At 22.9% G+C, this 21569-nt stretch overlaps 6 protein-coding genes and 1 pseudogene across 7 annotated transcripts; all 7 read right to left on the bottom strand.

Annotated features, from left to right (window-relative positions):
• Positions 1-1150: 1150 nt before the first annotated feature.
• PADL01_0016100 (serine repeat antigen 8, putative) lies at positions 1151-3895 on the bottom strand (the record flags this gene model as incomplete). The annotated part of the gene is made up of 6 exons (XM_028680404.1): positions 1151-1332; positions 1427-2529; positions 2640-3163; positions 3314-3372; positions 3534-3692; positions 3835-3895. The coding sequence occupies 6 exons, from the start codon at positions 3893-3895 to the stop codon at positions 1151-1153; spliced, it is 2088 nt and encodes a 695-aa protein (XP_028541182.1).
• Positions 3896-5212: 1317 nt separating this feature from the next.
• Positions 5213-8538, bottom strand: PADL01_0016000 (serine repeat antigen 7; the record flags this gene model as incomplete). The annotated part of the gene is made up of 4 exons (XM_028680403.1): positions 5213-7251; positions 7361-7495; positions 7617-8297; positions 8505-8538. 4 exons carry the CDS (start codon positions 8536-8538, stop codon positions 5213-5215), a joined length of 2889 nt encoding a protein of 962 aa, XP_028541181.1.
• A 1168-nt stretch (positions 8539-9706) lies between these two features.
• On the bottom strand, positions 9707-13319 carry PADL01_0015900 (serine repeat antigen 6, putative; the record flags this gene model as incomplete). Its single annotated transcript, XM_028680402.1, has 4 exons — positions 9707-11820; positions 11918-12052; positions 12161-12994; positions 13256-13319. The coding sequence occupies 4 exons, from the start codon at positions 13317-13319 to the stop codon at positions 9707-9709; spliced, it is 3147 nt and encodes a 1048-aa protein (XP_028541180.1).
• A 960-nt stretch (positions 13320-14279) lies between these two features.
• On the bottom strand, positions 14280-17732 carry PADL01_0015800 (serine repeat antigen 5, putative; the record flags this gene model as incomplete). The annotated part of the gene is made up of 4 exons (XM_028680401.1): positions 14280-16345; positions 16471-16611; positions 16751-17590; positions 17699-17732. The coding sequence occupies 4 exons, from the start codon at positions 17730-17732 to the stop codon at positions 14280-14282; spliced, it is 3081 nt and encodes a 1026-aa protein (XP_028541179.1).
• A 1678-nt stretch (positions 17733-19410) lies between these two features.
• On the bottom strand, positions 19411-20301 carry PADL01_0015700 (serine repeat antigen 4, putative; the record flags this gene model as incomplete). Its single annotated transcript, XM_028680400.1, has 1 exon — positions 19411-20301. The coding sequence occupies one exon, from the start codon at positions 20299-20301 to the stop codon at positions 19411-19413; it is 891 nt and encodes a 296-aa protein (XP_028541178.1).
• A 50-nt stretch (positions 20302-20351) lies between these two features.
• On the bottom strand, positions 20352-21309 carry PADL01_0015600 (serine repeat antigen 4, putative; the record flags this gene model as incomplete). The annotated part of the gene is made up of 2 exons (XM_028680399.1): positions 20352-20692; positions 20742-21309. The coding sequence occupies 2 exons, from the start codon at positions 21307-21309 to the stop codon at positions 20352-20354; spliced, it is 909 nt and encodes a 302-aa protein (XP_028541177.1).
• Positions 21310-21365: 56 nt separating this feature from the next.
• Positions 21366-21569, bottom strand: PADL01_0015500 (annotated as a pseudogene). The gene has a single exon. A coding segment is annotated over exon 1 (204 nt).

The raw sequence follows: 21569 nt of genomic DNA, 5'->3' as shown, positions 1-21569 counted from the left end.
TATTATATAAAAATAAAAAATAAAAAATAATATAAATAAATAAATATATATATATATATGTTATATTTTTTTTCAATTATTTAAAAAAATTTTCAAATGAATAAAAAAAAAGAACATACCCAAATAATCAAATTTTCATTTTTATATTTATAAATATTTGAAAAATTCTTACATGTGAACTTTTACGTTTGTAGATTGTTATTTATACATTTATATTGTATAATATATTACAAGTGTTTAAATATATTTAATATTTTAAAAAATTATAAAAATGTGATTTTAATTAAAAGAGTCTCCTTTAAAGTAACAAAAAAAAAATATATTTATAAATATATATATATTGTTATTTATACAATTATATTTTTATGACAGTTATTTTTTTATTTTTTTTGTAAGGTTTAAAAATTGATATAAATGCATATATATTATTATTAAATGAAAAGATAAAAAGAAAAGTAGACATTTTTTCTCTCCTATTTTTATTAAATAAATATTATATATATATATTAACACATAAATATATGCATCCATGTTGGGGAGATGAAATTAAAAAAAAAAAAACATATATATGTATATATATATATATATTTATTTATTTATTCATTTATTCTTAATGAGTCTATTAAAAAAACAAAGAATAAAATAATTGAACTCATATAAAATGCCATCCTACTTAAATATATATAAATTTATAAAAATGAATAAAATAATAAGAATAGCTATATAAATATAAAGCAGATATAAAATATTTATGAGAAACTATAAAGTAAAAAAAAATAATAATAATAATAAAATGTTTATGAAAGAATAAATAAAAATGTCTACAATATATATATTATCATTTATTTGACAAAAAAAAAGAAAAAAAATTTCCACAAAAAATATGGGAAAAAATGTATAAATTTCATTAATTTTATAAATGTGACAAAAAAAAAAAAATCTTTTTTTGATGATGCAGTATACCATCCAATGAACAATGATTCTATAGTATATGATATTTTTGTTGTGTTGATATAAATAATATATATATATATATATATATGTGTGTATGTATAATATACTTTCATTTATTTTATTTTTAAGACCCCAATTTTTTTTTTTTTTTTTTTTTTTTGAATAAAATAAATAAAATAATAATATTATGACCATCTTACATTCCACAATATACACATTTATAATTGGGGGAACGTCGTATTAAGCATTCTCCTATAGATGAATAATGTTTACATTTATCAATGTGCATCTCACAATTACTACGGCACTTCAAATCTGAGCCTTTTTCGAATGAAAAAGTTCTGAGACAAGAATATGGTTCCTTGTATTCATCTTTTCCTAAATATTTAAAAAAAAAAAAAAAAATATACATATATAATATATATATATATATGACATATAAATTGTAATATTCATTTTAGTTAGATATTACTTTTACTAAGTATTGTCCTCTTATATACAGTGTTTCCAATTCTTGCATATAAAAAGTACTTGATAATTCTTTTCTTGAAACGCCTTGTATTTCTCCTAATATGTGCATTATTATAATCATCATTATTATCATAATAAGAGTCATCTGTTCTATCATTATAATGAGCTTTATTATAAGGATTATAATTATTATCATCATTTTTATTATATGGATCCAGTTCATTTCGTTCATAACTATTATTATTGTTTTTATCATAAGATGGATAATTATTTCTATTTCTATTCTGATTAAAATCAGATTGTCTATATCTAACTCTAGTATCTGTTGAAGCTAAATCCTTAGGTAAAGGTGCATCTATTGGATTATGTGACATATTTAAAAGTAAAGGAAATGCATTATATAATACTCTACCATTACAATTATTTGGACCATACATATCTAATTTAAAATTGCCTTTATCACCCCATTGTGATCCCCAACTATTTCTTAATAACCAATAAGAACTTTTTTTCCCATTTGTTTTTATATAATCACCATATCCTATTAATACTAAGGCATGATCTGGACTATCATTATTTTCACAACTCATCATAACTTTAGTCCCATCATGATCAAATGTTAATTTATCTGTTACTTCCATAGAAACAAATAATGATCCTTGTTGAATAATATAATCTTTTATTATATTTATCAAATCATTTGTTCTATTACTAAATACATAATCTTTAAAAGATACTTTAAAATATCCATGATATATGTATCCTCCATATATTTTATCCATTAAATTTACACCTTTCCATATATTACTCCATGTCTCTTTATTATCAGGACATTCTGTTCCTTTTATAGGCTCATTATAAGGTACATCATAAGATGTAGGCAACATATTAGACTTTTCCAAGGTTTCTAAATAGTAAGAAAGATGACCACCCTCTTTACATATGTTATCATTATAATGACCAAAGGGATTATTGTCGATATCCATTAAGTATTTATTTTTACATAATGTTACATATTTTATTGAGGGTTCAGCAAATCCTAACCCTTTTCGGCATCTGTATGCTTCTATAACAACACTGGAGGCAAAAACCCAACAATTGCCACTAAAAAATAAAATAAAAAAAATATATATATATATATATATATATATATATATATGTTTGTATATATATATGTTATATTTAATGCTTTGTTATTTATATTTATTTTTTACCATTTCCCTTGATTGAGGACCCTAATTCTATGCTCACATTCATTTGAATCAGAAAAACGATCGCAAAATTGCCTGTCACAATTTGTGCTAGAGGCATATAAAGAACTTTTTAAAACCTTAACATCGTAAGGTCTGAATAATTTCCTCTCAGGTATTATACCTACAGAAGGTTTATCATCATCCTTAAAACCTGCTCTATCTTTAATCCAATGATTAGGATTTTTTAAACATAAAGCTGGATTCTTTAATAAATCTTTCATATGTTCCATATTATTTTCTTCATTTATATATGTTTCAACAATTTTATTTATATGTTCTTCAACAATTTCTACTTTTGCTTGTTTGTGATTGTTAGCATTTTCATAATTATCTTTATAGTTAGAAAACATACATAACATTTTTATTTTCTCTTTATATTCATCAGTAGCACTACTAAAATCGTGTAAACCCAAGGTATGTCTGTCTATGGCAATTTCGATTATTTCGGTGATTAAGTTTTTCATCTTCTCATCTGTTAATTCATCCTATTAATATGAAATATATATATATATGTATATATATATATATATATATATGTGTATATATTTATATATGTACAGAATAATGCGCATAATTTAAGTACTACTCTTTTAATTTATCAAATATATAATTATTTCTTATTCATAATTTATTACGTGATCCTTCAACTCTACAAATGTGTTGTTCATATCTGATTTGGACATCAAAAAGCTTTCTGTAAATGTGAGTGAATAATATTTATGTCTAATTTATAAGTGAAGAGGTTTATTTTATTTGACTCCACCATAAATACAATATAAATAAATAAATATATACACATTAATATATATATATATATATATATATATATATATATATATATATTTTCATTTTTACCATGATTTTGTGTACAGGGGCTAATCTTATAATATTTCTCTTCACATGAAATACATTTTTCTAAATCAGCCGTTCCAGATAAAAAACAATTTCTTAATATTGTTCGGCATATATTACAATGTAGAACTCCAAAACAATTAATTAATATATTTGAATATACTGCAACACAGGGAAAAAATATATATATTATTAAGTGTATATTTTTTTCAAGTAACAAATAAATAAATAAATATATATATATATATATATATGTGTATACATTCAATTTTTGTTGTCTTATATATTTTTAAATATTTCTTACCTCTTTTTACTTGATATAATATCACAAGGAGGAAGAGTATATAACTTTTCATGCCTAACATTTTCATATTAGGACAAACAAATACAAAAGTAAAATAAAAAGAAAATATTTTTGTTTTATTTTGTAGGTTTTAATTATCTATCAATATATGTATATTATCTCTTTTTTTGCTTATCGAAATATATATATAATAAGAATCACAACATAAAACAAAATAGTTGAAATTATAGAAGTATGTTTATAAAAAATAATTTATGAAAATCTCACAATCATGTTTTACAATAATCTTCGGACAACTTATAGTATCTTAAAATATATATAAATATATACTTTTTTATTTAATAAAATATATAATTATATGAATATATATGTATATATATTTAAAATGTTTTATTTTATTTATTTATTTATTTTTTTGTTGTTGTTCTGGATTTTATGAGCTAAATTGTTACATGCATTATAAAAGGCACAGGGAAATTATTTCACCAGATGTGTGTTAAGTAACATGTAATGATATCTTAAATATCTTATAAGAATTAAAGGAAAAAAAAAATTATATATATATATATATATATATATTTATATGTATTTATTTATTTATTGTTAATATTTCTATATTTTATTATTTTCCTTTACAAGAACCTTTAAATATATACATATGTGTTATTATCTTAATACACAAATGTTTTAAAATATATACTTTAATTTTGTTAGCTTTTTTTTTTTTTTTTTTTTTTTTTTGCAACACCTCATTTTGTTTTGAGTTAGCTGTAAGGTTTTCTACATGCATTATAAGAAAAAATTATTATTAAAAAAAATAAATATAAAAGAAACATATCACATATATTTAAATTTTTAAATATATAAATTTATTAATTTGAAATGTGGAAATTTTATAAGATTAAATTGTTTTTGTATTTTTATCCGATTAATTCTGTTAAGAAAATTGATTCATGTGATAATGTTGTATTTTCATGTATTATTAAAAAGACAGATTCTTTATTATAATTTTACCTTTTTTTTAAAAAAATAAAAAAGAAAAAATTTTAAATATATATTATTCCTTTTGTAATGTTACCTTTTATGAAAATTGGTAATAAATTAAAAAAAAAAAAAATATATATATATAATAGTAATAAAATAAAAGGATAAAAGGTTTAAAGAATCATATAACATATATATATATATATATATATATATATATATAATATGTTTATTATGTTTAATATATTTATTATTTTAAATTAAAGGAAAAAAAAAAATATATATATTATTGTAATTCAATTGAATTATAATTATATAATGATTACCATATAAGGCAATATATTATATTATATATGTGGTTTATTTTTATTTTTTTTGTGTGTATGATATTTTATTACACATTACAAAAAAAACAATTATCATCTTTTGTATAGAGTTTGGTTAAACAATAACCTGGAGAATAATGGTCTTTACATGTTTTCCAATTATCTATACAAAATTTATTACATTCATCATGTCTTTCTGGATCTATGGAATAGGTTCTAGAACAAGTATGTTCCTTTTTGGTTTCTAATAAGCTTCCATATTTAACTAAACCTCTTTTAATCTTTGCATCTTTAATATGTTTTAAAATATGATAAATTTCTGTTTTTTTGTTATTTTGTTCTTGTGATTCTACCTTTCCATTAGATGGTTCATCTTGACCAGAAATATAAAGTTCCTTTTTATTTTTCTTGTTATTATGTTGATTCATCTTAGGTTGATTATTTAATTTATGCTCTTCATTTGTAGTATAATTATTAAAGAATAGATTATATAAGAAATTTGGTGTATATTTTAAAAAGTAACTGAAATATTCTGACTCTTCTTCTTTTTTAGGTACTTCAATAATTCCTAAATCAACTTTAAATACAACAACAGTATGTATAAAATTATATTTACAATATGATGGTCCATACATATCTACTCTGAAATTTCCTTCATCTCCCCAATAATAACCCCAACTATTTCTGATTAACCAATAAGATCTTTTTTCACCTTCTTCATCAATATAATTACCATATCCAATAATATTAGCAGCATGATCAGGTTCTTTATCACCACACATATTATGAACTCCTTTTCCATTAAAATCATAATCTATAACATTTTCTGTTTTGATATATGCAATCACAGAACCCTTATTTTGAATTTCTCTCTTTACTATTTTGATAAATAAATCCATATTATCTGAAAAATTTGAACTTTCATATGAAATATATCCTCTTGTACTCGTACGTTGTCTTGGACTTTTATGATTTAATAATTCAGTACTTCCCCATAAATTTATCCAATCTTTTTCGGGTTCTGGACAATCATTACCTGCATCTGTATAATAATATGGTACATCTGATTCTAAGGGTAAAAATCCTGTTTCTTCAACAATTTCTAGAAATTCAACTGGATTAGATCCGACGTAACATATTTCATCAGAATCCCTATCCGAACAATTAGCTACATATAATGCTGAACTTCTGAAATGACCATATCCTCTCATACATCTAATAGTTTCGAAATGTAATTTAGATGCAAATATCCAACATAAGCCACAATTACCTTGTTCTTCTACTTCTATTTTTGATATACATCCTGTTTTATCTTTCCATCTATCACAATATTCATTATTACAATATTTATTTCTTCTGAAATAAGGAGATTTTAATTTCTTTTCACTATCAATTAAACTTAAATCAATAACACCATTCATATCCTTTTCAAACATATCATCTGATATAGATCTTTCATATTCTGATTCTTCTAAATCTTTCATATTATATTCAGATGTTGATAACTTCTTCATTTTTTCTTTGGATAATAATAAACCTTTTTTATTTACTAACCATTCTTTTATATTTTTAAAACATAAAGCAGGATTTCTTAATTTCTCATTTAATACATAAGTACTTTCACCTGGATGTGCTCTTAATAATCTTGTCAAATTATTAAATATATCTATTTCATTACCTATTTCATGATGATCTAACATTCCACTTGTATCTACTTCTTTTAATAAACTACAATAATTTAATAATTCATTTTTTAAATCATTATTCAATTCTTCTACACTAAGTAATTCTTTCTTATTATTGTAATTACTTTTTTTTATCTCATTATCTTGTTTGTTTTCATAAATTTTATAAATGTTGCTTAATATGTTATCAATCGATTCTTCTAATTTTTGTTCATTAGAATCTAAATCCTCGTCTTCACCTTTAAACGTTTTATTCTTTTCTTCCACATTTTTATTTATTAATTCTTTTCCTTCCTTAGAAACGTAATTAAAGCATTCATTTTTGCTGTCCACCTTTTTAGCTAGTAAAGTGCAATGGTAGCAATTTTCTACGTCGAGGCTTCCACTTAAGAAACAGTTTGTCGAAATAGCTTCACATTGTTCTAAAAAATAAAATATTAAACAAATAATTATATATATATATATATATATATATATATATACATATATTTTTTATGTATATGTTTATATATAAATTTTTTCTGAGCTAACCTGGAATATCACTATTTATATCATAATTTTTACTTTCAATAATACCATATTTTGTATTTACTGTATGTACTTGTATTGATGTAAATGGTCTCTCCAATTGGGGGATTCTATATTTCTTTACATCCACATCATTATCTAAAAAAATAAAAAATTAACATAAATATTATATATATGTATGTAAAAAGTTGGTTTGTTCATATATCTCTTTATACAACTCATTTTAGTATAATAAATATTTACATAATTTTATTTTTACTTGTTGGTTTAGAATCCTTATCTTGTACTTTCCATTTGAGAGTTAATATATTTTCTTTTATATACAAAACTAATTTGAAATGTTTATTAGTATCTGGATTACATTTATTTGTTAAATCACTTATATCTATCAAATCGGATTGACCAAATTTGGGTTCTAATTGTATTCTATCATATGTTGCATATACATAAACAGTAATATGAGGAGCTAAAAAGACACGGAAATAGGACCTACATGGACCAGTAATCTTTACTCCATCGTAGTTTTTTAAAAGAGCAGATTTTATTTCAATATCAGTTACAGAAGTTGAAGATTCAGAATCTTCTGTAACAACTTTTGGTAGTGGAATTGAAATTACATGATCACCTCCAGTTCCTGGAGTTAGCTGAACTGAATTTGGAATTACAGGAGGTGCAGGTTCTCTGGGAGGGTGTTGAGGTACAGGAGAGTTATCATGTCCTTCTTGATTGGGTTTTACTGTTGGAAGACTTGAAGTATCTTGGTCACCTGAAGTAGGACCTTTGGGTGTGCTATGAGATTCACCTTCATGTCCCGAACTCACTCCAGCAGGATTATTCCCTATACTAGCAGATGCATCTTCACCTCCAGGAGTTACTCCAACAGGACTATCAGAAGGAGGTTTATCTTGTCCTACTATTACATTTGTGCAATAGATAACATCTGAATAAAAATAATTCAAAAAAAAAAAAAAAAAAAAAAAAAAAAGTATATATATATAATATTTTATTAAAAAATATTTTATTTTCTTTAATAAGTTAATTTTATTATTTGCTTTCTTTTTTTTCTTAATAAAAAAAAAAATATACTTTTTTATTATATTTATTTTTTATTTTAATGTATACATATATATATTTTTTTTTTTCTTACATAATACTAAAATAATATATAAGCGATATATCATTGTGTTCTTATTTTTAGACCGAAAAATATTAAAAGTTCCAAATTATTCTTTTAGTATTTTTATTTTTATTTTATTTTAATTTAATTTTTTTTTTTTTTTTATTTACTTTTTTTCATATATGCTAATTATATTATTCTCAAAAAAAAAAAATTTTAAATAATAATTTTTTCATTACATCAGTAAGATATTTATTATTATTATTTATTTACTAATATGTTATATTTATTATTTTAAAAATCTTTCTTGTACCCCCGTCTTAAAGAACAAACAAAAGAAGAAAAAAAAAATTCCTTTTTTTTTTATATGTGCATTAACACATCGTATTATTATATACATATATATAATATACTTTTATTTTTATTTATTTTGATCTGTTTGTATAATAATATATAGTGGCAAAATTTTAATTAAATCAAATATCTCTAAGTGCTCAAATTTACAATTCTAAATTATATAAGAAAAAAAAAAAAAAATTATATACATAATAATATAATACATAACAATTACACCTCATTATTTTAATATCATTTATTTTAATTTTCAAATAACATTTTGGGATTATATTTAAAGTGTTTGTTATAATGTGTGAGAATTTATGTCTCTTAAGTGTATTAAAACCAAAAGAAACACGAAAGAATTTTATTTTTTTATTCGATAATAATGGTTTTTTTTATAAAGAAATAAATAAATAGATTGATAAATATATATATATATATATATATATTTATTTATTTATTTATTTTTCGATAACAATAAGTTAGGAGATTAGAAAAAAAATTAAAAAAAAAAAATATATTTAAATATATATATCTTTTTCAAAAAAATTATTTTAAATAATATATAAAATATATACTTTCTTAACTCATCTAAGACGAGTTCATATATAATAATAGTATATTATTATATATTAAATATATGTTCGCATATAATATTATTCATATTATATAAATATATATATATATATATATATGACACAAAAGAAAAAAAATATATTTTTTTATAATATGACATGTTTGTCAAAATAAAAGAGTACCAAAATGAAGTGCCATTATTAATAAGAAACCAAAAAAAAAAAAAAAAAAAAAAAAAAAAAACTGAAACCATCAAAAATTTATTATATATATATATATATATATTTATTTATTTATTTATTTATTTATGTATCCTCTTATACGTAACAGAAATTACAATGTTTTTCTTTGTATAAATCTGTCAAGCAATAACCTGGTGAATAATGATCTTTACATTCATTCCACTTGGTTAAACAGAATTGTTTACATTCTTCATATTTATCTGGATCCTCTGAATTAACTCTTGAACATGAATGTTCATCTTTTGTTTCATTTAAATTATCATATTTTACTAATCCTCTTTTTACTTGTGAGTTATTAATATGTTTTAATATATGTAGTATTTGGATTTTTTTCTCCACTGACTTTTTCACATCTTGTCCTTTTAAATCAGTTTTTTCTGTTTCATCACTTTGTCCATGTACAAATGCATTTTCATAATTATCGTCACTTATATAATTTTGTGATGATTCTGGTTCATAATTATTATAATATAATGTATACATGAAATCAGGATTATGTCTTAAGAAATAGATATTTCTTCTCCAAAATTTCTTTTTAGGTACATTTATTGCACCTAGATCTAATTTAAAAAATACAACAGTATGTATAAAATTATACAAACAATGCTTAGGTCCTAACATATCTACTCTGAAATTTCCTTCATCTCCCCAATAATAACTCCAACTATTTCTTATTAACCAATATGATCTTTTTTCTCCTTTCTTATTAATATAATTACCATAACCTATTATATTAGCTGCATGGTCAGGTGTTCTATCACCACACATACTATGTACACCCTTACCATTAAAATCATAACCTATAACGTCTTGTGTTTTTATATATACAATTACTGAACCTTTATTTTGAACTTCTCTCTTCACCATATCTATAAATAAATCCATATTATCTTTAAAATATGATGTTTCATGGGATATAAATCCTTTATTTCCTATATAACGATGAATTTTTTTATTAAATAATAATTTTGTATCACCCCATAAATTTGTCCAACTATTCTGTATCTTAGGACAAGAATTACCTGCATTTGTATATGAATATGGATAATTAGATTCTAAAGGTAAAAATTTCTTTTCATCCAATATTCTTAAAAATTCTAATGGATTCGATCCTTCTTCACATCTATCTATAGGTTTTCTCTTAGAACAATTTGCTACATATAATGCAGAACTTCTATAATGACCATAACCTCTCATACATCTAATGGTTTCTATATGTAACTTAGATGCAAATACCCAACATAAACCACAATTACCTTGTTCTTCTACTTCTATTTGAGATATACAACTAGTTTTATCTCTCCATCTATTACAATATTCATAATTACAATATTTACTATTTTTAAAATAAGGTGATCTCAATTTTATTTGGTTACCAAATTTTTCTAAATCAATAACACCATCCTTATCTGCTTTTATAGAATCTTCATACATATCGGTCTCATAATTATTGTTATCATAATCATCATCATCAAAATCATAAACATAATTACCAGCATCATCATTTTTATTACTCTCATCATCTTTTTTATTAGAATCATTATTGTTTTGGTCATCATAATTAAAATCCTCGTTCATATTATTATCTACACTATCTTGATCTTCCTTTTTATCATTGTCATTATAATTATTAAGATAATCATCTGATTCACTAGGTAATGTTAAACCTCTTTTATTTAATATCCATTCATCAACATTCTTTATACATATAGCTGTATTTCTAAGCTTTCCTTGTAAAGTTAGAACATTCTCGTCAGAATGAGACCTCAATAACCTAGTCAAATTATTATATATATCTTCTTCATTGCCTAATTCGTAACTTTCCAATGTTCCACTAGTATCAACTTTTTTCAATAAATTACAATATTCTAATAATTCATTTTTAAATCGATAATCTAAATCTTCGAAACTAATTAATTCTTTACTATTTTCAAAAGGTTCATTTGATTTTTTATATATTTTACTCAATATATTATCAATAGATTCTATTAATTTATATTCATCAGAATTGGAATCATCTTCTGCCTTGACTTTTATTTCGTTCATCTTTTTCTTCATTTCTTTTGATACGTACTTAAAGCATTCATGGGATTTATCTTTTTTTTGAACTAGCAAGGTACATTGAAAGCATTTCTCAATATTAACGTTACCATTCAAAAAGCAGTCAGTGGCAATGGTATCACAAGTATCTGAAGGGGAAAAAAAAAAAAATATATATATATATATATGTGTGTGTGTGTTTGTATGTAATTTATTTGATTTGTTATTTTTAATTTTTTGACAAACCAGGAATATCAGTCCTTATATTATAATTCTTCGTTTCAATCAACCCTGCCTTAGGATTTGCCGTATAAACTTGTATGGAAGTAAATGGACGTTCTAATGTTGGGATTCTGTATTTTCTTATATCCACAACGTCACCTAAAATAAAATATAAGAATGTAAAAATATAGTAAGTATTATATATATATATATATATATATATATATATATATATATTTATTTATTTATTTATTCGTTTATTTTTACTCTTTGTTTCTTCTTTAGGATTATGTGTTTTCCATTTGAGAGTTAACGTATCATGTGTTATATAAACAACTAATTTGAAATGCTTTCCTTCAGAACATTTATTTTGAAGTGCTCCTGTGTGCTCAACATCAATTCTTGGGTTATCATTGAATAAGGACTCAAGTTGTATTACGCTGTATTTTGTTAAGGCATAAATTAAAATGTGAGGAACAAGATACACTCTGAAATATGCCCCACATGGTCCCGTAACCTTAACCCCATTATAATTTTTTAAAAGTGCAGAAGTTATTTGAATAGGGATTTCAGGAACGGCGGCTTTATTTAAAGTTTGAGGTGAAGATGGAGTTTCACCTGAAGGTCTTTCAGTTGGACTTGGATTTGGACTTGAAGGTTGTGATACACTACTATTCTGTTCTCCAGTTACTGTTGCAGGTGGAGAACCTGATGTAGGATTAGATGGAGATTCTTTTTGAGTTGTAATTTGTGATGAAGGTAAGGGTGAGACTACACTTGGTTGCGTATTAGACGAACCTTCAGTTGATTCTTGAGTTTCAGATACAGGTGCACCGCTTCCCGATTCAGATGACGATACAACTTTTACTTCATTTTCCAGACTATCTGGTTCAGTAAATGAAATAGTTGTAGTATGAAAATCATCAGAACCAACCTTTTTTTTTGAAGGTAAATTTAAATTTTCTGAAGAATCATATACATTTTCTTGAGATACCACACCATTTTTATGAACTTTCAAATTATCGTTATGTCCATTATTATGGGATATCCCAGTTACTTTATTACCTTCACATATAATTAAATGTTGCTTAAATAACACATCTGTATTAAAAATATATATATATATATATATATTTAATTATTATATAATAATGATATATTGTAAAATATATCTTCGGCTTAATATAAATACATATTAGATATTATATATTTTATTAATGTAATTTTTTTTTTTTTTTGTGTGTGTATATTTTTATATGTACATAACACAAATCATATAATTTAAATTACAAAAAGAAAGATACACACACACACATATATATATATATATTTATTTTTTATGGTTTATATATTTATTATTACTTATTATGAAAAGGTAAAAAATAGGACATATCATTCTGTTTAATTTAAAATTAAAAAATATCATTTCTTCTTTTACTTTTCCTTTTTCTGTTTTTTTTTTTTTTTTTTTTTATATTTTTATTTCTTTTTTTTTTAATATTCTCTTAAACGATAAATATTTTGTCCTTTGAGACTTTATTGACAAATCTCTAGTTAATATAAAAAATAATAAAATTTAATATATTCTTTTTTTTAATTCGTACTTCATATTTCTTAAAGAGAATATAATTTTAAGTCATTCAAGTATTTTTCATATTACTTCATTTGAATAATATAATATATATATATATAATATATATCATATTATTCATATACTTTTTTGTTTTTATCATTTTTCTCCTTTTTACTACTAGTGCATTATTTACAAGGTGCGTTACAAATGTGTAAAAAAAATACAAGGAGAAAAAAAAAAAAAAAAAGTCATACTATTTCAAATTTTTTCTTTTTATTTTTTAAATAAAAAATATAATATAAAATTTTTGATATATTTATGTAGTTCTTTAGAAAAATAATGTATATAATATGATAAATAATTAAGTTGCATTACTGATCATTTTAAAAAAAAAAAAGAATATATATATTATATACATATAAGAAAAAAAAGGTCTTTATATATAAACATTTAAACATTAAATTATTAAATATAAGATAAATATCAATATATATACGTATTATATATATTTGTATATATATATACATAAAATTTAAAAGTTAATATAATTGTATACATTTAATGTTACAACTATGATGTATTTAAAAAAAAAAAAAAAAAAAAAAAAAAAAGAATTATATTTACATAAATAAAAATAATTCTTAAAAAAAAAATAATATTAATAATAATAAAATAATTTTATATATATTTATAGAGTTACATGATAAATTAAAGAATTTATACAACTTTAATAAAATGAATAATCGAGACTTATGCCCTGTTTAAAAATTAAAGGATTCATTAAAAAATATATATTTTTTTTTATATATAATTTTATACATAACAGAAATAACATTCGTTGTTTGTTTCCAATTTGGATAAACAATGTCCTGGTGAAGCTTTATTTTCGCATGTGCTCCAGTTCTTATTACAGAATTCAACACACTTTTCATAATTATCTTGATCAAATGCATAGGCTCTTGTACAAGAGTGTCTTTTACCTACTTCTAGTGTATCCATATATTTACGTAGAGCCATTCTTATTTTGCTATCCTTTATATGTTTTAATACGTGATAAACATGAACACGTTCTGAGGATTGATCTGAATCAGTTACTTTAGGTGCTTTGGGATCAGTTACTTCAGATGCTTTTGGATCAGTTACTTTAGGTTCTTTTGGATCAGCTCCTTCAGATCCTGATGGAACACTGCTTACTTCTGCACTTTCTCCTGATTCATCCGTATCTTGTCCAAAAATAAAATAGTTGTTACTTAATTTTTTGTTGTTTTCATTATCTTCCTTTTCAGAGAATAATTTTTTATTATCAACATGAAAATTTTTAAAGTAAAGATTATGATAAAAATCTGGAGAAGCCTTTAAATAATAATCATATATTTTTGATTCTTTTTTAGTTGTTTTATTATTCATAGGTAAATCAAGATTGAATATAACAACACTGTGAATAAAGTTAAAATGACAATGAGTTGGTCCATACATATCTACTTTAAAATAACCTTCATCTCCCCAATATGGACCCCAACTGTTTCTAACAATCCAATAAGATTTTTTTTCTCCTTCATTATTCATATAATTACCATAACCAACAATATTAACTGCATGATCAGCTGTATCATCACCACATAAGTTTTGTACTTTCTTTCCACTGAATTCATATCCCATAACATTTTCAGCTTTTATATATGCAATAACTGAACCTTTATTCATTACTTCAGTTTTTATAATATTAATAAATGCCTCCATATTATCCTGAAACTTTTCACTTTCATATGCAGTATATCCCTTACCATCTAAACTATTAGGTTCATTTTTGCCTGTTAAAACTTTTGTATTATCCCATAAGTTAACCCAATAATCTTGTACTGTTGGACATTGTTCTCCAACTTTGACGTAATTATATGGATAATTTGATTCTTTTGGTAAGAATCCATAATCTTCAATAATTTGTAAGAATTCCATTGGACTAGAACCTTCATCACATCTATCTTTATGTTCACCTTTATAACAATTAGCTACATATAAAGCAGAAATTTTAGTAGGTTCATATCCTTTCATACATCTTATAGTTTCTAAATGATATTTTGAAGCAAAAATCCATGCAGTATCACAATTACCTTGATCTTCAACTTCAAGTTTAGATATACAATTATTTTCATCTTTTAATCTATTACAATATTCTTTATTACAAAACATATTGTTGGTATTATCATGTGACGAAGAATTTTCTTTTTCTACATTTTTATTAACATTTATAACACCCTTTTCTTTATTATTATTATTATCTTCTTCAGAATTTTTTTCATTATATAAATCTTCATTAAAATATTCTAAATCATAATTGAATTCAGGTAATACTAAACCTCTCTTATTTACAATCCAATCATCAACATTTTTTAAACATACAGCTGCATTACGGAATTTATTTTTTAATGTATTAATATTTTCTTCTGAATGATAAATTAATAATCTCTTTAAGTTATTAAATATATCCATTTCATTACCCATCTCATAATTATCTAAAGTACCACTTGTATCTACATCTTTAAGTAAACTACAATAATTCATTAATTCTAATTTTAAACTATCATCTACTTCTTCTAATTTTATCAATTCGGATTTCTCATTCTTTTCATTTGTTTTAAACATTTTTATTAATATATTATCAATAGATTCGGTTAATTTATATTCAGTATAATCATCTTCATCATCATCTTCTGTCTCAGCTTTTATTTCGGTGAATTTATTTCTAATATCTTCAGATAAGTATTTGAAACATTCATCTTTATTTTTTTCGGGTTCTACTAAAAGGGCGCATTGAAAGCATTTTTCAATATTAAAATTACCACTTAAAAAGCAGTTAGAAGCTAAAGCATCACATTTTTCTAAAAAAAAAAATAAAAAAAATATATATAATATATAATATGTATATATTTATATATATTATAATTTCATTATGTATATATATTTATACATTTGTATATTCCTCATTTTCCTTATTCTTATTTACCTGGAACGTCTGATCTTAACACATAGTTTTTACTTTCTATTAAGTTTGTCTCATTATGTTCTTTGTATGAATGTATTAGTATACTAGTAATTGGGCTTTCTTTTTCATTTATCATATACTTTCTTACATCGACTTGGTTATCTAAAAAAAATAATAATAATAATAAAATATATATAATTGATAGTAGTTGTATGTATATTGATATTTTCTTATAAAAATATATAAATAGTCAACCAAAAAAAGAAAAAAATATTATTATTATTATTGTTTTATTCATTACTTTCCTCCTTTCCGTATACTTTCCATTTAAGTATTAATGTATTTTCCTTAATATATACTACAAATTTGAACGTTTTTCCTGTTGCACATATATTATGTAAATTTCTGTTATTTTGGTTAGAATCGTTACTTGATACAGCTTGACCATTGTTTGAATTTCCTGAACCTGAACTTCCACTTGAGCCTGTTCCGGAATTAGAACGTCCACTTGAGTCTGATCTTGAACTGGAACTTTCACTTGAATCTACACGTGTAGTCGGACCTGATTCATCTTGTGCTTCAACGGTTCCTGTACTTGGATTTTTTTCTCCATTTGTACCTTCTGATTCTTCTTTTACATATTTTTTTTTTTCTAATGAACCACTGTTTGATTCAAATAATAAGAAATTATCTGTTTCTCTCAATGATGTTCTTAATTCGATATAAGTATCTTCTGTATCAACTTCAATATATATATGAGGAACTAAGAACATAACAAAATTTTCGTTACATGGACCAGTAACTTTTACACCCATATAATCTTTTAATAAAGCAGATTTTACCAAAATGGAATTTTTATTTTCTGAAGGAGTGGTTGGAGATGGTGTTACTGATGAAGTAACTGTCTTTTGTACTGAAGCATCTCCTGAAACTTCATTTGAACTTTGTCCTGCACCTTGTTCTTGCCTTTGTACTGAACCACCGCTTGGACTTTGTTCTTCACCTTGTTCTGGGCTTGTTGCTGATCTTTGTCCCCTACTACCGTTTTCACTTACACCTGCACTTCCGGCTGGACTTCCTCCTCCACTTCCGCTTTCACTTCCTGTTGTACATTTTATAATATTTTTGTTAAATATAACACCTGAGAAAAAATAAGGACAAATATTTGTGAATGAGTAAAAATATAATATTATTTAATATATAATAATTAAATTTTGATATATTAATTTTTATTTTTTTTAATTCTTACACAATATGAATAACAAGGAAATATATGACTTCATTTTCATATATCAATATTATGTTATATAATATTATAAGAACTTTAATTATTTCAATAAGTTTGATTTATTTAATTTTTCTTTATCTTATAATACATATATTTTATAATATATATATATATTATTATATATATATATTTTTTTTTTTTGTTCTTTTTTTTTTTTTTTTTTTTGGACAATCTAGTTTAATTTTAAATAAAAAAATTTATTATATATATATATAAATATATGTAATAAAAATACATTATATTATTTTAATTATTTAATTATTTTTTTTTTTTTTTGTATATTCTCAAAAAAGAATAAATCTAGAATATGACTTCTTTTTATTTTAATTATTCAAAAAAATATATATTGCACACCTCTCAATAAAAAGAAAGAAAAAAAAAGAAAAAGCCATATATTATAAAGTGCATTAAATAAATATATGTATATATATATATATATATATAATAAGTGAATTTCTTCTAATTTTTATAACATTTTAAGATTTCGGATTATCAAATTCTAGTTATAATTAATTATTATTATTCTAATATATATTAAATTGTAAGAATATATATATTGTAAATGTGTATATCTTTTTTTAAGAATAAGGGATTAGTTATCGTGACACAAAAAAATTTTAAACCGAAAAAAAAAAAAATATTAAAAATTCTCATCTCATAAATATATTATTCATTCTGTTAAAAAAAAAAAAAAAAAAAAATTCTAAATACATATGTAATAAAATTTTGTTTCTTCCAATATAAAAACTTTTTACATAACAAGCATATAATAAGTCGTATATATTTCATTAAATATTTTTAGGAGTAAAAAGACTTTTATATTCATTTCAATTATGAGAACATAACCTTAATTTTTTTTTTTTTTCTTGGTCTTGAGAAGATCATATTAATAATAATATTACACAAAAGAAAATTCATTATCATATTTTACTAGACTTTTTATTTATTTTATTTTTTCTTTTTTATTATTTATTATTATATTAATAAATATATGAAGGCTCATGAATAAAATTGATTTCCCATCATAAGGTTTACTAACTTTTATGCTCATGTAATATTTTAATAAAGTACACTTAACCTTAATATGATTTTTATTAAGTATATATTTTTATAGCCTTATTATTGAAAAAATAATATATAAAAAAAATATTTATTCATATTACTTATCATTATATATATTTTTTTATAAAGCATTTCAATACATTTTTAGATAATGTTCTTTATAAAAATATTGTTGGTTATATTACCCCAATAATTTTTAATTATTTAATATATATATATGAATAAAATTAAAATATGAAAAATAACATATAAGTTATATAACTATTACATATATGTACATTTTTCATTCTTTCTTTTTTAAATATATTAAAAAAAAAAATTATATTTTTCATTAACTCATATATATATTAAATATCATGAATAACCTTTGACTTCTTAAGTGGAAAATATATTCTCCGTAATGATATAAATATATGAATAAGACAAGATAAGAATATGAAGTAAAAGAGAATTACATAATATAGTTTTAAATAAAAACTAGTATAATTAATATTTTAAATATTTAAATGAAAAAATAAATAATAAATAATAAATAAAATAATAAATAAGAAAACACACGTGTATAAAGTTTTTAATATGATTATTCATTATTTATATATTTCATAAAACTTTTATACATAACAGAAATCACATTCATTTTTCTTATCAAAAGCACTTAAACAATATCCAGGAACAGGTGTTCCTCTACAATCATACCACTTTTCTTTGCAAATGTTTACACATTCTTCATAATTATCTGGATTTTTTGAAGTAGTTCTTGAACAAGAATTATCTCCTACTTCAAATTCATGATCATATTTAACTAAACCTCTTTTAACTGTACTATTCTTTATATGTTTCAATACATGCATTATTTGGATCTTTTCTGCGGTTGTATCTTCCTTGGCAGGAGCTGATACTCCTGATGATCCTTCTGCAGTTGATACTGTAGTTTCTGTTCCTTTTGTTTCTGCAGCTCCTGGTGGTGATCCTTCTTTTGATGAAGGCCCTGATACTTGTTGCACTCCTTGTGAGGATGATCTTGGTCCTTGTACAACTCCACTTACTTGCGATCCTCCTTGAGTTTCAGTTAATGATGATCCTGTTGGTTGTGCTCCAGTACCTGATGATGTTGTCTGTTGTCTTCCACTATCAGATGATTCTGTCTGATGTTGTGCTCCACTTACTGATGGTTGATTTTGTGGTGGTGGTGTATCTTGACCATAAACATAAGAATTGTTATTCATAGATGTTTCCTCTTTATTTGAATTAAATGTTTTATAATAAAGGTTTTGATAGAATTCTGGAGAATTCTTCAAGTAGTAATTATATATATCATGCTCTTTTTTATCGAAGTTTTCATTTACAGGTAAATCAACATTAAATACTACTACACTGTGGATGAAATTATTTTCACAGTTTGATGGTCCATACATATCAACTTTAAAGTAACCATCATCTCCCCAATATTTACCCCAGCTATTTCTTACAAGCCAATAAGATTTTTTTCTCACCTTCATCATTTAAATAATTACCATAACCAACAATATTAACTACATGGTCAGGTGTTTTATCACCACATAAATTTTGAACCTTCTTTCCGTTTTAATTCATATCCTAAGACATTTTCAGCTTTTACATAAGCAATAACTGAACCTTTATTTTGTACTTCCCTCTTTACCATATCTATAAATAAATCCATATTATCCTCAAAATGTTCACTTTCATATGCAGTATATCCTTTGGTGCCTAAAGAAAATGGTTCATTGTTATAATCTAATACTTTAGCATTTTCAAATGCATTATCCCAGTCATTTTGTACTTCTGGACATACATCTCCAACTTTAGATTGATCATATGGATAATTTAATTCTGTTGGTAAGAATCCCTTTTCTTCAACTGTTTGTAAGAATACTAATGGATTCGATCCTTCAGTGCATACATCCTTTATTTTCATTTTTACCACAGTTTGCAACATATAAAGCAGATGTATTTACAGGTTCGTATCCTTTCATACATTTAATAGTTTCTAAATGATATTTAGATGCAAAAGCCCATGATAAGGCACAATTCTTTTGATCTTCTACATTTATTTTGGATACACAATTATTATGATCTTTTAATCTATTACAATATTCATTATTACAATATAATTTATCTACAATATTTTCAGAAGTATAATTTTTATTTTGTGTGACCTCTGTAAAATCATTGTTTTCATCTGTTAAATCATATGTTAATTGTGGTAATACTAATCCTGTTTTATTTTTCATCCAGTCATTTACATTTTTTAAACACAATGCTTCATTTTTCATTTTATGATAAAGAACATTATCATTTTCTTCTTTATATTCCTCTAACAATTTTGTTAAGTTATTAAATATATCTTCTTCATTTCCTAATTCATGATCTTTCAAAAGATTATTCATATCTACTTCTTTTAATAAATTACAATAATTTAATAATTCAGATTTTAAATCATTATTCACATTTTCAAAATCTAATAATTCTTTTTTTTTTATCATCATCATTCTTTTTGTACATATTTTTTAATATGTTCCTTACTGATTCGCTTAATTGATATTCACTAGATTTCTTCATCATCTTCTCCTTTGACTTCTAATTGGTGATTTATTAATTCTTTTTGATTTTCTGAAACGTATTTGAAACAAGAATCATTTGTATTTTTTTCTTGCATTAACAATTTACATTGGAAGCATTTGCCTATATCAGTAAATCCACTTAAGAAACAATCGGTAGCTATAGCATCACATTTTTCTATAAAAAAATA

This window comes from Plasmodium sp. gorilla clade G2 (genome assembly GCF_900097015.1).
Source record: "Plasmodium sp. gorilla clade G2 genome assembly, contig: PADLG01_00_20, whole genome shotgun sequence".
NCBI lineage: Eukaryota > Apicomplexa > Aconoidasida > Haemosporida > Plasmodiidae > Plasmodium > Plasmodium adleri (nom. inval.).
This window is presented reverse-complemented; position numbering and strand designations above follow the sequence as displayed.